General features: G+C 45.6%; 1 protein-coding gene across 1 annotated transcript in view; it reads right to left on the bottom strand.

Annotated features, from left to right (window-relative positions):
* The window catches only part of PLEKHG1 (pleckstrin homology and RhoGEF domain containing G1), a 168,566-nt gene that overhangs the window by 42,709 nt on the left and 108,200 nt on the right, over positions 1 to 17,657 (bottom strand). The window contains exons 3-4 of the mRNA XM_062186924.1: positions 8,246 to 8,346; positions 292 to 361 (exon numbers count right to left, since the gene is read on the bottom strand). Of these exons, the coding sequence (XP_062042908.1) occupies positions 292 to 361; positions 8,246 to 8,346 (171 nt within the window). The remainder of the gene's footprint in view (positions 1 to 291; positions 362 to 8,245; positions 8,347 to 17,657) is intronic.

Raw genomic sequence — 17,657 nt, 5'->3', positions numbered from 1 at the left:
TATTTTGCTAACATTCTTCTCCACTCTGCTCTCCCACCGTTCAAGTTTTTCCTAGGAAAGAGTAACGTCACTCAGTAACTATACAAGTTCTAGGACAGCGACCAAGTTAGCATCTCCCTCTCCCCACTAACAGTATATTTTTTTTCCTTGCTAGTGGAAAAAACAAAACCCAGAGAGATTAATGGCTAACCTCATCCCATACGGAACAAACCAGTCATTTTAACTAGAAAATGAAAACAATCCGTGCTCTGTATCTGCCTTGGTTGGCCCAGGGAAGAGAATGGTGCTTACCTTGGACACAAAACATTCTGCTATGGCCACGGGATCGTTTTCACAGTTTTCCAAATCTTGTAGAAGTTCACTAATGAAAAAATAAAGCCAGGAAGTTTTAGATTGCAGGTTATTGGTTGAAGACATTTTATATAACTTGAAAGTTTTAGTACTCTTATCGCATTTACAAGAATCATATAATTGGCTAACTGAGGAACTGTCATTGTATCCAAGGCTTAGACAGGGGACTTGCTCTAGGTCATGCTGGTATCATTTTTGTAGTTTTCCAAATCATGCAGAAGTCCACTGATAAAGCTCACAAACATTCACTCCTCAAACTGTTGCCTGGGTATCAGGACAGAGCCAGGCACCAAAACTCATCAAATTAGGAGCAATTAATGGTCCACGTACTCAAGCAGCTTGCAATCCATTGGGAATGCCAAACATTCAATGAAAAACCATAGTGACAACTACAAAATTGTAAACAGAGACACTGCTTTGAAGAAAGATATGCTAGGGGAGAAAACATCTTTCCTCAGTTGTAAATCCACATGAATTAATTCTCAAACTGTGTGCCAAAAGCATAAATCTCATCTCACTGTGTCCAAACATAAGACTTTCCCTTGTTGCATCTCTTTCTCGGTGGCCTCCCCTGGAGCCCTGCGCCCTTCTGCTCTGTCCTGCACAAGGTGCTCTCCAGGACTGCTGGGCACTCTCTTCACTCTCTTCACCATGGTCTTGACCATGGCCTTTGCCTCTACTGTGTTGGGTGCCCTTGCTTCCCAGGTACCATTTTCAGTATATGGAGATGAAAACATCTGGTAGTTTTCTGAGTAAGGGTAATGGGAGGTACGTTTTTGAAACTCTTGTTGTTTAAAATGTTCTCTCTTCACACTTAGCTGATAATGCCAGTGGATATCGGTTTCTTCCCTGGAAATCACTGAGTATTCAGGCACTATCCGTCACCTTCTACATTCCAGAACTGCTACCAAGTATCCACTATCCTTTAGATCCTTCCATTGCGTTCCATGTGGCTCTTTTTTTGCTTTGTTTATTTTTAATTCAGAAGGCTTTTAGAACTTTATCTGCTAGTGTAATTCTGAAATTCCATGATGATAGGCTTTAAGGGCATCTTTTGGCCTCTGTTGAGACAATCTGAGAGTATGGGAATTGATCTTAAGCTGTGGTTCTCCGGTGTGGTCCACTGACCTCTAGGGTCTCTGAGACCCTTTAGGAGGTCCCCAAGATCACTATTTCATAAAAGTGCAGAGGTGCTCACTAGGCTAATCCTCCGCCTTGCGGCACCAGCACACCGGGTTCTAGTCCCGGTCAGGGCACCGATTCTGTCCCGGTTGCCCCTCTTCCAGGCCAGCTCTCTGCTGTGGCCAGGGAGTGCAGTGGAGGATGGCCCAAGTGCTTGGGCCCTGCACCCCATGGGAGACCAGGAGAAGCACCTGGCTCCTGCCATCGGATCAGCGCAGTGTGCCGGCTGCAGCGCGCCAACCGCGGCGACCATTGGAGGGTGAACCAACGGCAAAAGGAAGACCTTTCTCTCTGTCTCTCTCTCTCTCTCACTGTCCACTCTGCCTGTCAAAAAATTAAAAAAAAAAAAGTGCAGAGGTGCTATTGAATTTTTTTGGGGGGTCTAGGTCTCTGAACACACATCCGATACCTTCTGGGCAGGACAGAACTGTGTGCAGTCTCCCTCCAATTCCTTCTCAGGATGTAACACAAAGACTCCTTGATGATACTTAACTCCTCCTGCTCCTTGTGCTCGTCCTAAGTTTCAGTTTCATCTCCAAAGTGGATCTGCTGTAGGTCGAGGTGTTTGGAAGGTTGTCTGAGGAGGTGACACTGTGTGCAGGGAGACTTGGAAGAAGAAGCCATTTAAGAAACGGGATTGCAAGTCTCCCACAGAAGAAGCTGGGTATGTTCTTGTTGAAAGCAGAGAAAGGAGGTCATTGTGGCTGGCGTGAATGTTACAGAGAAAGTGGGGCTATTGGAAGACAATGACCTGTAAAAATACGCCAAAGGACCAGCATTGTCACACAGCAGGTTAAGCCATCACTTCCGATGCCAACATCCCATATGAGAGCCAATTCAAGCTGTGGCTGCTCTGCTTCTGATCCAGCTCCCTGGTGATGTCCCTTGGAAGGCAGCAGATGGTCCAAGGGCTTGGGCCCCTGCCTCCTTCATGGGAGACCCAGAGTTCTGGCTCCTGGTTGCTGCTTGGCCCACTCCTGGCCATTGTGCCCATTTGGGGAGGGAACCAGCAGACGGAAGATCTCTTTCTCTGTCTCTCTTTGTCACTCTGCCTTTCAAATAAGTAAATAATATTTTTCAAAAAATGGTGAGAATGATGGGAGCCAGTCAGGCCTGCAGTGCAGCAGATCAGCCACGGAAGATATTCCACAAAGAGCAGCACAGGACTTCCACGACCGGGGAAGGTGGGAGCACGGATTGGGTCACCGTGATCATAAATTAGAGTAATCATGCAACCAGGATGCGAGCATTTTCTCTTTTCCCTGAGTGATTTTTCTAAATATTTCCTTCTTTTTGAGGAAGCCTAGGATAAAGAAAATTATAAGCTTTGCTACTTGAGCTTAGATCTCAATTGGAAGAGGCTCTGTTCCCTTTTACAGAATCAATTACATGTGAAAATTTTTCTGACCACTGATGTGAACTAGAAGGCAGGAATTGTATTACAGCCTTGCAGGCCCTCTTGCTCTATGTTGAATGAGACTCAGGAATGGGCTGGTCCCCTTCCCGTCTGCAGTGGGCTCTGATGAACACTTCCTTTTCCCACTGCCTAACCAGGTCAGCCAGCATTTTCACTTATTGCCTCTGTGGACTGCTGTGCGTGTGGGAACAGAAAATGTTCCACCAATTTCATTGACACATTAGCACCAGCCTTAAAGTCCAGCTTTGAAAAAACGCTGTGGGTAGAACTATGTCTGCATCACACAGCAGTTAGACACATTTTGGTGGTATGACAATGCACTGAAAAAGAAAACTGTCTCACCTGCCCTGCCTTATTGCACTGTGCGTCATAGGATTCACTTCCTAAATTACACACCAAGAGGAAAGCAAGCAAGGGCCAACTAACTTTGTTTGTTTGAAGAAATCCGGAACTTGCTCAGGTTTTACTCATCTCCTTAAACAAAATTAATTGCGCATTTGTCCAAGTTCTCAGAGCGTCCGTCTGTTTCCTGGTTACATGACTTACTGCCTTGGCTACGCGTGGTGTCATTCATCGCCCGCCCTTGGACCTAGCTCAGGGGTCTGTGTACTGAGTAGAGAGAGAGTTGGAGGGAAAAGGACATCTTCACTCTGATCTTCTGAGGCAGGGGGTGAGCTTGTGTGATTTTCATCTGCTAAGAAGCTGCTTAAGGACAGAAATTCAAAATGGAGGAATGCTCCTAATTTCTTCACTCTTCATTCTTAAAGAAATACTCAGGCTGGAGTTTAGATAGCTTTTCCTATTCTAAGAGAAGGAGACCACATTTTAAGAAGTTGGCATTTCGCGCTCAGCCCTCTGTCTCTCTGCTGAGCTGCCAGCCTAGCTTGGTCAGGTGTAATCTCTCCACTCAACATGTAACCTTGCTCCTTCCCCCACCCACCCCAAGTCTCTCAGGCTCTGTCTGGAGAGGTGCCCATCCGTCCTGATGGATGTCCCTTCCCTAATAAACCTTGCTATTTTACCTCCCACTAAAAAAAAAAAAGAAGTTGGCATTTCTTCTTTGGTTGGCAGGAAAAGAAGGCTTATGATGGGTGTGTGTGTTTGTGTGTGTGTGTCTGTGTGTTTGTGTGTGTGTGCGTGCTTAAACTGGGGAAAGTGGTTTCTTTGACCAACCCAGTTTCTCAACCATGTGGGGATTTATTCCAGACACCAAACCAGTGTCTTAAATTTCTAGGCTATCACAGGGATTCTGAGAAAGAAAAAGAGATCTGGCTACTACAGGGAAAAACAAAACCAAGCCTCAACTGTATTCTAAAACAATTCATGATGGAAGATTTCATGAAATAATAATTTAAATCTAGTCATATACCAAGCCAAACAAAGACAGTACAAGGAAAGAAATTATATACTACTGTCATTAATGGGCATGCATAAAAAAGAGTTCTTTAAAAATATAAACAAATCAAACTCATCAGTGTATACAAAACCATGTGACCAGGTAGTTTATTCTAGCAATGTTAATATATGATTCAAATTAGAATTCCTGTTAATATAATCAACCATATCATGAATGGAAGGAATAAAATCATGTTGCTAATTATTTTACAGGTATATTAAGCACTCAATAAAATTCAATGTTCATAATTTCCACAATAAAATCTTAACAAAAATAGGAATAGTTTGAATTCAAATCTCATAGCAAACATCACACTTACTGGTAAAACATTCTTGCTAATGTGAAAAAGAAGATAAATAACATTTTATTGGAAGACTGACCAAAAGCAATAACAGAAAGACATAAAGGGTAGGAGAACCCTATAAAGAAAAAAATTCTCATTTTCAGATAACATCATTGTCTACAAATAAATCCAAGAAACACTGTACACTATTATTAGAACCAATGGGAAGGTTTAGATAGTTCTCAGAGTATCAACATATAAAAATCAATGTAATCCTACATAAAAATAGTACCTAATTTTAAAAATTAGAAATATGTCCTGATCAAAAAGACATTGAAAGCTATAAGTTATCGAGGAATAAATGTCCAAAAGGGACTGTATGAATATGATGGAGAAATTGTGAGACACTATTAAAGGACATTTAAAAAGACTTGAAGAGATACGTGGTCATGATAGGGATGACTCAGCACAAAATATTAGTTCTGACAAAATTAGCATATAAATTTAATGCAATTCTCATAAAAATCACAATATCATGCTTCAAGGAACCTCATAAATCACTTGACAATTCAGAGCCAAGAAAAACTAAACCAGTGTCAATGAAGAGCAATCTGGGCTTACTAGACAATGTGGTATGGGACAAGGATGGACAAAGAGGCCAATGAAAGAGAATAGGGAGCCCAGAAACAGCCCAACACAGCCATACAGACATGGTAGGGCACATGGCTAAATGCCTGGGCTGTGGACTTGGAGAGGCCGAATGATGCATTCAAAGGGAAGATGCACTTAAAGCTTTATGGTCCCTGGCACGAAGGAAGTGCTAAGTACCCAGCACCATCAATGTGTATCCAGACCACAAAGGGCCCAGGCCTGACCCCCACCCCCATCATCTGGTGCTCTTGCCTCTTTCCAGTTACAGGGCCATGAGTGGGCTCTGCAAGGTGGAAGCCACAGAGGAGCTCTCAGGATTTTTATCTCCAGTGAGCGCTAAATGGGAGTCTGCGCAACATCAGGGCATTACTGATGAACATGTAGGTTCATGGGTCTCTGAGTCAGTTTTGAATGCCCTTTCTCTATTTTGTTTATATTTTTAACCTAAATTTATTCAACCGCCTGCTGTACATTACAGACACCCAAGGACATTTTGAAAAATCTTGATGCTCTGACCCCACCCCAGATCAAGTAATCAAAATTTCTGGAGGTAGGATCCAGCTACCCTATTTTTGAAAAAAAACTTTGCAGGTGATTTCAGCGTGTGGCTCAGTTGAGAACCATGACTCAGAACACACATTCTGGTTTTAGAAGTCTACAGAGACAAATGAAAGAGAAATCTGGTCCAAGGCTGGTATTTCTCCCATCCTAGGCTCTCCGAATTAACAGATGAGTTGATTCAACCCCATGAATGTGTCTCCCCAATGCCATGCTTGCACTAGTTGCTAGGAATTTATACAGTTATTTATTTATTTATTTATTTATTTTGACAGGCAGAGTGGACAGTGAGAGAGAGACAGAAAGAAAGGTCTTCCTTTTGCCGTTGGTTCACCCTCCAATGGCCGCCGCGGTAGGTGCGCTGCGGCCGGCACACTGCGCTGATCCGATGGCAGGAGCCAGGTGCCTATCCTGGTCTCCCATGGAGTGCAGGGCCCAAGGACTTGGGCCATCCTCCACTGCACTCCCTGGCCACAGCAGAGAGCTGGCCTGGAAGAGGGGCAACCGGGACAGGATCAGTGCCCCTACTGGGACTAGAACCCGATGTGCCGGCGCCGCAAGGTGGAGGATTAGCCTAGTGAGCCGCGGCGCCAGCCTAGTTGCTAGGAATTTAAAAATGGCAAGAGATTTGGCTCCTGTCCCCAAGCAGCTGAGACTCATGCATGTTAATATGCAAACGAGGCTTAGCTTGCATTAGAGTTGAGTGGCAACAAGACAGGGAAGTGTGCAATCTGACAGTGGAATTTCACTATGACAAAATCACCATCATCTGCTGGTGGGGACCTGGCACTTGATGTTATCAGCTCATGGAAGCCCCACTGCAACCACAGGAAGGGTTTCCTATTCTTCATTCATTCAACAAATGTTTGAATGCCTCCTATGAGCCAGACACTGCTGTAGACATCTGGGCAGTAACAAACTGGTCCCTGTCTTTGTGGAGGTTCTGCAAGTGGTGTGGGGGAGGAAAGGAGCAACAGGTGTAATATAAAACTCCACCATATAGTCCGATGGACGCTGAGGAGGGTGGTGAGAACAAGAAAAAGTAGAGGAGGTAAGGCGTGTGAGCGGACAGTGGATAACCCTCATTGAGAAAGTGAGATCCGAGCAGAACTGCAGGGAGAGAGTGATCACCTCTGGTCTAAAGACTCCCTGTGGACACACATGGGGCTTGGCTGGGTGCAAGACCACATAGGTCCAACACTCAGGATCTGTGCTCTGAACCCACCTACGACATCGTCCAGGAAGTGTGGCAGTAATATAGTGAGACTTGTATAGTTGCTCCCAATCCCTTCAACTCCCTGTCTTAACTAGTGCAGTCTTCTAGCCTAGTGCCTGCTACAGAGAAAGTTCTTAATACAGATTAGAATTAACTTATGTCAAATAATTAAATTGAATTAATACGTGTTCTGACTTAAAGGATTTATTTTATTTATTTATTTTTTATTTTCTGAGACTCAGGCCTCAGCCACTGCCTTTTTTTAAATAGAAAGCTTTTATTTAATAAATATAAATTTCATATGTATAGCTTTAGGAATATAGCAGTTCTTCCCCCCATACCCGTCCTCCCACTCCCACTCCTGTCCCACCTCCTACTCCTTCTCCCATCCCATTCTTCATTAAGATTCATTTTTAATTATCTTTATATACAGAAGACCAACTCTATACTAAGTAAAGATTTTAATAGTTTTCACCCACACAGACACACAAAGTATAAAGTACTGTTTGAAGACAAGTTTACTGTTAATTCTCATAGTACAACTGGAGCCCACAAACTCTGTCAGTATTTACATAGGGCCATAAGCAAAGTGGAAGTTCTCTCCTCCCTTCAGAGAAAGCACCTCCTTCTTTGATGGCCCCTTCTTTCCACGGGGGTCTCATTCACAGAGGTCCTTCATGTAGATCATTTTTTGCCACAGTGTCTTGATTTTCCATACCTGAAATACTCTCATGGTCTTTTTAGCCAGAATCAAATGCCTTAAGGGCTGATTCTGAGGCCAGAGTGCTGTATAGGGCGTTTGTCATTCTATGAGTCTGCTGTGTGGCCTGCTTTTAAAGGATTTATTGTGTATTGTGTCCAGCCCACTGCCTAGGCAGAAGAAAATGTACAGAAAATCCAGCCTAGATAAGGATGCTAGAGACTAGGCCAGCACACATTTCTGGATGTCTTATTCATGTCACTGGTAGATATCACTGCCCCTCAAGGCACTCAGGTGTCTTCTCTGAGCCAGAAGGATGGAGAGGGACGGAATACCAAAGAAAGGTGAGACTCATAGGAAACATCAGGGCATGATGGTCCACAAAAGGGACAAAGAGACATCGGGGATGACTGGTCAAGGTTTCTTTGGCCGCATCAGAGAAAAATACATGATGTTGCTATGTGAGCACAGTCATTTGAAAATGCACTCACCTGTTGAAGTGGTAGATATCCTGTATGTTTCCAAAAAGGGCTGATCTGTCTTCAGTCCCCAGGGGAAGTTTGGCTTGGTCCCTGATGCAGTCAAGGTAGTCCTGTGGAATCAATGACAGGGATGTCTTACACATGCCAGGCCTTACCCGAGTAGTCTTCAATTATGCAAGATTAACCTTGCCTGTGTATTTCAAGCGACTATGACACCAATGTGCTCCTCAACTCTGAGAATGTGCTTGTTTCTTGCTAATGATGATGTTACCTACTTGTAGAACAAGGAGCGTCTAGAGCAAGGAGAGTGTAGTATTTACTAATGTACCTACCTGTAAAACATACTAAAGTTTCTCTCCATGGATAAAATAGAAAATAATGACCATAGTTACCATTGATGTCAGGATTTTGGCATAACAGCATTTGCTGTTTCCTTGACTGAAATATATGAAGATATTCCAAAATGTATACAGGACACTGGAAATCAAAACTCTGAAATGTCACAGAATTATTTTCAACATTCTCTCTACATCAGAAAACTGTCAGTTTTTGAAGTATAAAACTAAATCCCATCTCAAATATCAATTTATTTTTCAAAAGTTAAAAGAAATTTAAGTACATTTCATTTGTGCTAACACAGCCATGGAAAACTCAGAAGTGATTTTACAGGTTTTTTTTTTTTTTTTTTTTTTTGACAGGCAGAGTGGATAGTGAGAGAGAGAGACAGAGAGAAAGGTCTTCCTTTTTGCTGTTGGTTCACCCTCCAATGGCTGCTGCGGCCGGTGCACCGCGCTTCTCCTGGTCTCCCATGCGGGTGCAGGGCCCAAGGACTTGGGCCATCCTCCACTACACTCCAGGGCCACAGCAGAGAGCTGGCCTGGAAGAGGGGCAACCGGGATAGAATCCAGCGCCCCAACCGGGACTGGATTTTACAGGTTTTAACATAGAAACAGCTCTCAAACAGACCCAGTGTCGGTTCAGATCCCTAGTGGGTTAAACGGAGGTGGCCAAGCAGCGATCTGGACTGCTGAGAAAGGGGAAAACTGCTTCCCGCCCCTTGTGTGCTGAAGGGTTCATAACTAAGTGTTCCCCCTTCCCCAGCATTGCTGGAAAAGGAACGCTGTAGGAGGCAAGGAAACAATAAAGAAAAAAGTAAAAACAGCTGAAATAACGTAAAATAAAAAATAAACACAATCCCCCGCCCGGGGCTGAACAATGCAGCATGGCTCCCTACCAACAGTAACATGTGATGTGCAGCCCTCAAGGAAGCAACCCTGTGAAAAGTCAACCAGACCATGCAAATCCCTGCGCCATAACTGCATTCCAGCCTCCCACGGCAAACACAGTAGGTGCAAGGAGAGAAAGGAGAACCTGAAACTTAACCATCAAGTCATTGTTTCTTATACTTTTTCCTTTGGAAAGGCAGAGAGACCAAGACAGAGACACAGACAGAGATCTGCCCTCTGTTGGTTCACACTGCAAATGCCTGCAATAGCCAGGAGCCGGGTCAGGACAAAGCCAGGGGCCCAGAACTTGACCTGCGCCTCCCACATGGATGGCAGGAACCCAGCTACTTGAGCCATCACCTGCAGCCTCCCAGAGCGTGTGTTAGCAAGGAAGGTGGAACTTGAACCCATGCACTTGACAGGGGATGTGGGCATCCCCAGCAGCATCTTGAACACTGCCCTAAATGCCCGCCCCCTTACAGCTTTTTAATCATCCACATGCGGTCTCTTATGTTCTTTGTATTTTCCAATGAAAGACAGGGCTTCATCGCTAACTTTCTAAAGTAGCACGTTCCACAGCTTGCATCTAGTAAGCTTTCATTCTTTCTTTCATACTAAAATTGCTATCAAGTATAATCATAAGCTTTTCCTTTAAATAAGCTTTGTGGTAAGGATTTTTCTTTTGAAGAAACGAGATTGATCAGGTTTAAGTGAAACTGGCATTACAACTTCACAACAGCAAGACCCACTCTCTTTACAGTTATGAATGGAATGGAATAATGAGCATCTGCATGAGAGAGAGAGACAGTAAATACCCACATAAGAAAATCTAAACAAGGCTAAGGCTAAACAAGGAAAAATTAGCACTTGATGAACAACATGTAAAACCTATACTTCTTAAGAAAAAAAAATAATGTTTTCAATATCTCCATTAAATTGTGTAGGCAGAAAAGCATGAATTAATACTTAACTTGCATTGATTAAATGCTTATATTTGATAGTAGTTTAATATTAAACCAGACATTATATTGCATGTAAAACGGAGGATAAAACAGGAGGATTTGGCAGGGCTGTACCCACACTGAAGGGGCAGGATGAGAAGTGGGGTCAAGACGAAGCTGGCACAAATCATTCACCTGTCTGGTTCCAGAGCTCTGCTCTGGGGCCTAAGGAGAGGATGAACAATCCGTTTTCTCACTTCAAGTGTGAAGCTTGCTCATTTGCAGAAACCAGATCCAAAATTCTTCATGTGCAGGAAAGATCTGAGTTAAGGGGCTTGAAGAATTTCATCTGGGGTTAGAGACAAAGAGCCATGGCCCGCTTCCAGCCGATGATGGCTCCACTCCAACTGGAAGGGTTCCACAGCCCTCCGAGTCCATGGTAGAGAAACCAGATTTTAAAAGCTGCTTGTTTTCTAAAATTATTGAGAAAATAGATCGTTAGGAGTCCAAATGTGTGTAGGCCACTCTAGAAAGCAGATCAAAGTCATACGGCCACAACTTGTTCCCTCCTCTGATCACAATTAAGTCTTTTAAATATGATACTTTAACCCTAAACCAGTTCCTGAGAGCCACTGTAGCATGCACCGCGCTGGCAGCTCTAATCATCTGAAGCCAAAATGAGAGACTTGAAGCTCCGTGATAATAACAGTTCATTCTGTGCTCAAAATGACAGAGTAAGTAGCCCAGTGAAATGGATTAGGGCCTGTCATGCCGCTTATCAATTTTATTGGCTGGATGTCAGCACCTATGGCCTTCCTACTGCTAATGATGAAGGATCAATTTAAAACTTTTGCACTGAAAATGATGATTCTCCAACAGGATCAAAGAATTCACTCTACTCTGGGGAGGGAGGGAGGCAGGGAACCTCAGGATACATTAAAAAAGTTTTTCATTCTTCAAATCATTTTCTATTTTGTAACTTCAAATTTCCCCTAACATATTTCTTTTGTTTTTTTTTTTTAAAGATTCATTTTTTATTTATTTGAAAGACAGTCACTGAAAGAGGTAGAGAGAGAGATAGAAGTCTTCCATCCGCTGGTTCACTCTCCACATGGTCACAACGGCCGGAGCTGTGCCGATCCGAAGCCAGGAGCCAGGAGCTTCCTCCGGGTCTCCCACATGGGTGCAGGGGCCCAAGGACTTGGGCCATCTTCCATTGCTTTCCCAGGCTATGGCAGAAAGCTGGATCAGAAGTGGAGCAGCCAGGTCTCGAACCAGCGCCCATATGGGATGCCGGTGCTACAGGCCAGGGTGTTAACCCACTGCACCACAGCGCCAGCCCCTAACACTTATTTTCTGATCAGATTATGTTCTTAAGATTTCCACTGTTATGAAATCTGCACAGGAGTAGCCTCCTCTCATGAACTTTCTCATACTTTGTAACTGTTATTGAAAATGCCCATGTAGGGCATTTCATGGTGCCATCCAAAAGTGTGGCAGTCAGGCGCCTGTTTGCAAACTGTGGCTGATCTACAACGAGGCAAGTGCAAAGACTGAAAGTAAGCACTCAGAAACTTCGATAGGAGTTTGACAGAATAGTTGAGTATCTGTTGAATCGAATGGAATTAGTGCTTCAATTGTGTTTATTATTTTTTTGGTTAATATCTCCAGTAATCCTTCTTCCAATTGTATGTTACAGAAGCATCAGCGTGTGGCAGACTGGAAAGCACACGCACACCTGCACACACACGCCTAACCACAAGTAGCTGGAGAAGCCATGGTCTAGATGACCATGCAGCAAGGACACTACAGGAAGAACTTGCTTTCTTTTCTTTTCTTTTTTTTTTTTAATTGCAATAAGCATGTCCCTATATGCATTTTTAAAAAATTTTTTTAAGTTCTTTTTTTCTTTTTTTTGTTATATAGTTATTATTTTTTTATTTAATAAATGTGAATTTACAAAGTGCAACTTTTTTTTTTTTTTTTTTTAATTTTTGACAGGCAGAGTGGATAGTGAGAGAGAGACAGAGAGAAAGGTCTTCCTTTTGCCGTTGGTTCACCCTCCAATGGCCGCCGCGGTAGCGCGCTGCGGCCGGCGCACCGCGCTGATCCGATGGCAGGAGCCAGGTGCTTCTCCTGGTCTCCCATGGGGTGCAGAGCCCAAACACTTGGGCCATCCTCCACTGCACTCCCTGGCCACAGCAGAGAGCTGGCCTGGAAGAGGGGCAACCGGGACAGGATCGGTGCCCCGACTGGGACTAGAACCCGGTGTGCCGGCGCCGCAAGGCGGAGGATTAGCCTAGTGAGCCGCGGCGCCGGCCTACAAAGTACAACTTTTATATTGTTGTGGCTTCCCCCTCAACCTCCCTCCCTCCCGTGGCCCTCCCCTCTCCCACTCCCTCTCCCATCCCGTCCTTCATCGAGTTTCATTTTCAATTACCTTCATATACTGAAGACCAACTTAGTATACACTAAGCAAGGATTTCAACAGGCTGCACTCACACAACCGCACAAGGTATAGGGTACTGTTCGACTAGTAGTGTTTTTACGTTTCATAGTAAAACACATTAAGGACAGAGATCCTACGTGGGGAGCATGTACCCAGTGACTCCCGTTGTTCATTTAACAATTGGCACTCTTATTTATGACGTCAGCAATCACCCGAGACTCTTGCTATGAGCTGTCTAAGCTATGGAAGCCCCTTGAGTTCACTGACTCTGAACTTGTTTAGTCAAGGCCGTACCACAGTGGAGGTTCCTTCCTCCCTTCAGAGAAAGGCGCCTCCCTCATTGATGGCCTGTTCCTTCTGCTGGGGTCTTGTTCACCACGATCTTTCATTTAGATTGTTTTTTGCCACTGTGAGAACTTGCTTTCTTTAGAACGAACTGACTCCTGGCTCCTGGCTCCGTTTGTTGCAGTAATCTGGGGAGCGAACCAGAGGATGGAGGACCCCTCTCTCTCTCTCCCTCTCTCTCTCTGCCTCTCTGTAGCTCCGCCTTTCAAATAAATAAATAAATCTTAAAAAAATGAAAATGACTTATTTGCAGTTATAGCATGTACATTAGTTTTTATTCTTTCTACTCTTTCCCTGACTTGTAGATGCAAAACAGGAAGAGCTGTATTCCTAAATACTCTTGCTCATATTTCAAAATCCTGCCTGTGGTTTTCGGGTTCATTCTTTCTGGTCTTGCTTCATTTTTGACATTTCCCTTAACAGACTCTTCAGAGTGTTGTTTGTCTTTGTTTTGGAGTACGTTTTCCCCTTTTCTCTATTCTTCCACCTTTTTCTACAAAGTAGTCATCTGCTTAGCCAAAAATTTGCTTCCCAAATTTCATGCACATCGATCCCTCAGAATCCACAGGGGACTGGTACCAGGACCCACATGGGTACCAGAGTCTGTAGATGCCCAAGTCCCTTATATTAAGTAGGACGGTATTTGCATAGGACCTACACACATGCCCCTATGTCCTCTAAGTCATTGATAGATTGCTTAACAAGACAACATAAATGCTGTGTAAATAATTGTTAAGTTGCATTGTTTAGGGAATAATGATGGGGGAAAAGCCTGTTACATGTTCAGTACAGTCATATGATTTTTTTTCCTAAATATTTTTGATCTGCAATTGATTGAGCCTGTGGGTACATAACCAGAGCTATGGAAGGTATTTATTATGTCAGGATGCCACTGAACCTAGGATAACTTACATATAAAATTTACAGTTGAAAAGCACATTCATAGGGGCTGGCACTGTAGCACAGTACGCTAAGCCTCTACCTGTGGTGCTGGCATCCCATATGGGTGCCGGTTCAAGTCCCAGCTGCTCCACTTCCAATCCTGCTCCACGCTAATGGCCTGGGAAAGCAGCAGAGGATGGTGCGAGTGCTTGGACCCCTGCACCCATGTGGGAGACCCAGAAAAAGCTCCTGGTTCTGGATCAGGCCAGCTCTGGCCATTGCAGCCACTTGGGAAGTGAACCAGCAGACAGAAGACCTCTCTCTCTGTCTCTCTAACTCTACCTCTCAAATAAAAGAAAAGCACGTTCATATTCATCCATACAAACCACTCTCTCACCACCACCTTTTTAATTTTGAGGATATAAGGAAGTATGCTAAGTTCTGCTTTATATGCTAGGAATTAAAAAAAATGGAATAAAACATGATCTCTTGCCCCCAAAAGAGCTCCCTGTCTAGTTGAAGACAAGTGCAAACAAAGATGATCAATCTGGTGCTACGACGGCACTGCAGGGAAATCTTCAGTATGGAAGGGGAAGCAGGCAAGGGGGGCGGGGGGCGGGTCATGGTCCATCCCAGGGAAGAGGGAGGCCTTGGATAGGAGGTAACAGCAGAGCTAAATCGTTAAGGATGGTGTGTGGTTTGAGCACGGAGAAAGGAAGACAGGACACCAACGCTGAGGAGGACAGCGGCGAGAAAACAAAGACCAAGGTGACAAAAAGCCAGGGCACTGAAGGAATTAGACTGACAGGCTGGTGGGATGGGTCTCAGGAGCAGCCAGGCTGTGGCAGGTCACAGGAAGGGGCCCACAGACCCTGGAGTGGGAGGCACAATGGGAGAGGAGGCTGGGTGCTGGCCAGGGTGGACCATGGAGACCGCGTTCCTGCTATGCAGGTGGCAACAGCCACTGAAGCAGGTAATGGGATCCAAGATCATTCGTGCCTCGTGAAAGAAAATGGAAGAGAAGCTACCAAACTGCCGGGGGCGGGGGGGCGGTTAGAGACCATGTGGCCATGCAGGGAGGCACAGCCCAAGTCCTGCTGTTCAGTGCAGAGCAGTGCTGTCCAAGGGATGAGAACAAGGAGAGAAAGCCATCAGTCGAGGTGCGGGCCACGCTGTGAGCGACTGAACGACTGTGACGGCTTTCAGGAGAAGGGGTCCTGGCTGCTCTCTCTTCCTCACTCTCCTCCCCGGGAAGATGGTTCTGCTCCACTTGCTCCCCGTGAGGACATCTGGTCACCCCTGTGGCAGTGAGCACACAGGACCCTCTCTGTCTCCTCTTCCACTCGGCTGCGCCCTCTAGGGACAAGGACCCACTGGCTTTTTTTCTTCCTTTCTCATTGTCCTTCTCAAGTGGAAAGGTACAAATAGCCTGGGATTGCTCCCGTGGGCCTCATCCATAGAGACCTCAACAGAGCAACTGTTGCCTCCCTGGTGGCTGGGAACCTCTGGCCTGGACTTTCGCACACACTGAAGACATTGCTGAGATGGGCGGGGAAAGGACCCGAGTCCTGCCTCTCGGCCTGGCTGATCCAGACAGTAAGGCCCTCCCACGCTCAGGCCCACTTGGTTCAGAATCATTTGGTATCTGTCCAGATCCCCACTCGCTGGCTTCCCATCCCCAAGGGGATTCTGGAGAAGATGGTCATGGTCTGGGGCTAAAGTTAACTCCGCCATTCTGGACACGTTGAGACTAGGGGGACCGAAGGGCACCCAAGAGGGGTCATCAGGACGGGATCTGGGACTAGCTTGCTGGGAGAGCTCAGTGGGGAGCCGGAAGTGCCTGGCTGTACCGTTTCAGCCTCCCTCTTGGGGTACACTGACCAAACAATGGGGCCAAAATGTTCTCCCATGTGGCAGGGCCCAGGACCACGTCCAGAACCCGACCACAGGGAAGCAGCTTGAAAGGACCTCCCTGGGGGTCAATGGCAACCTGGGCAGGGTCAACAGGAAGGAACCTCCATGGCTCTGCTGTCAGGGAAAGCACCCAAGAGCCCTGCAGAGAGAGAGAGAGAGAGTGTGTGTGTAGCAAGTACGTTCAGAGCCTCCAGACTCTCAGCACATGGAACTCCGTGGCCCACCCAGATGGAAGCAGGGCTGAGGGGCTTTGCAGGGCCAAGAGGCTCCTGCAGCCCAGAGCCTGCCAGGAGCTCCCTACCCTTTCCAGAAACTGTCTTGGGAAAGGTTGGGGGAGAACAGATTCCTGAATGCCACGGCTAGGTGAGTGGCCGATGGACTTGGAAGGGGGCAATGGATGCATGTAGTGAATTTTGAGATTGTCTGGCTACCAAGGAAGGAGAGTGGTGGGGCAGTAACTCAAAAAGAGGCAGGAGCAGACAGGATGGGGCCATTGCTCTGTTTGTTCACCTTTCATCATCAGGTTGTACACACTGGGAGGGAGGAGTGGGGGGAGGAAGCCTAGGATGACAACGGGGGAGGGACTGGCAATGGCAGGCCTGAGACAACACATCATGCCCACTGGAACCTAGGTAAAGGGACCAGGCCCGAGAGAATAAGCAAGAAAAGCACCTGTTCCCAAGAAACCTGGGAAGGGGGTGCTGCCTGTGGGCATGGGGTGGAGCCGAGGGCAGCTTGATGCTGCACTGGCCACGTGGGTGCTGAGCGCCTTCCTTCTATAACTCCTTCCCACAGCCGAGGGCACCCAAGGCAGAACTCCCCGCTCCTCAAGAACCCTTTCTTTCTCCACATGTCCTGCTCTGGGGTAGCTCTGGCCAGCACTGCTGTCTCCTTACTGCAGGGTCACGTTCCAGGGGATAATTTTATCTGTCAAAATGAGATTCTTTATTTGAGTGCCAATTTTGCTTTTTCCACTCAATGCACATAAACACACATAATTCCTATATGAAAATATAGCTCTTTCACATTCTTTACAATGGCTGCATTCTATTCAACAGCTATACTATTTATTATATTTAATTAATACCGTTTTTAAAGAGGGAACACGCTCTATGTGCTAGCACTCTGTAAAGGGGTCCAGAGGCATTCAGAAGTGATGAAGATGTGATTTGTGTGCCTTTAGGTGCTAGCAAAGGAGTAAAGAAGGAAAACAGGTGAAAGAAACAAGTCTGAGGGCCATTACTGTGGCGCAGTGGGTTAAAGCCCCGGCCTGCAGCACTGGCATCCCATTTGGGTGCCAATTCGAGTCCTGGCTGCTCCACTTCCAATCCAGCTCCCTGCTAATGCGCCTGGAAAAGCAGCAGAGGTCAGCCCATGTCCTTGGGCCCCTGCACCCATGTGGGAGACCCGGAAGAAGCTCCTGGCTTCCGATCAGCTCAGCTCTGGCCATTGCACCCATTTGGGGAGTAAACCAGTGATGGAAGACCTCTCTTTGTCTCTACCTCTCTCTGTAACTTTGTCTTTCAAATAAATAAAATAAATCTTAAAAAAAAGAAAGAAACAAGTCAGAGGATAACAATTTAAGCACTCTAAGAATTTTTTTACAAAGCATTCTGAGAGTACAGAAAAGTACATTTTTAAGGGAAAGAAACCCTTTCTCTCTT

This window comes from Lepus europaeus, chromosome 3, assembly GCF_033115175.1.
Source record: "Lepus europaeus isolate LE1 chromosome 3, mLepTim1.pri, whole genome shotgun sequence".
NCBI classification, from domain to species: domain Eukaryota; kingdom Metazoa; phylum Chordata; class Mammalia; order Lagomorpha; family Leporidae; genus Lepus; species Lepus europaeus.
Note: the sequence above shows the minus strand (reverse complement) of the source record. Positions and strands in the feature narration are given on the sequence as shown.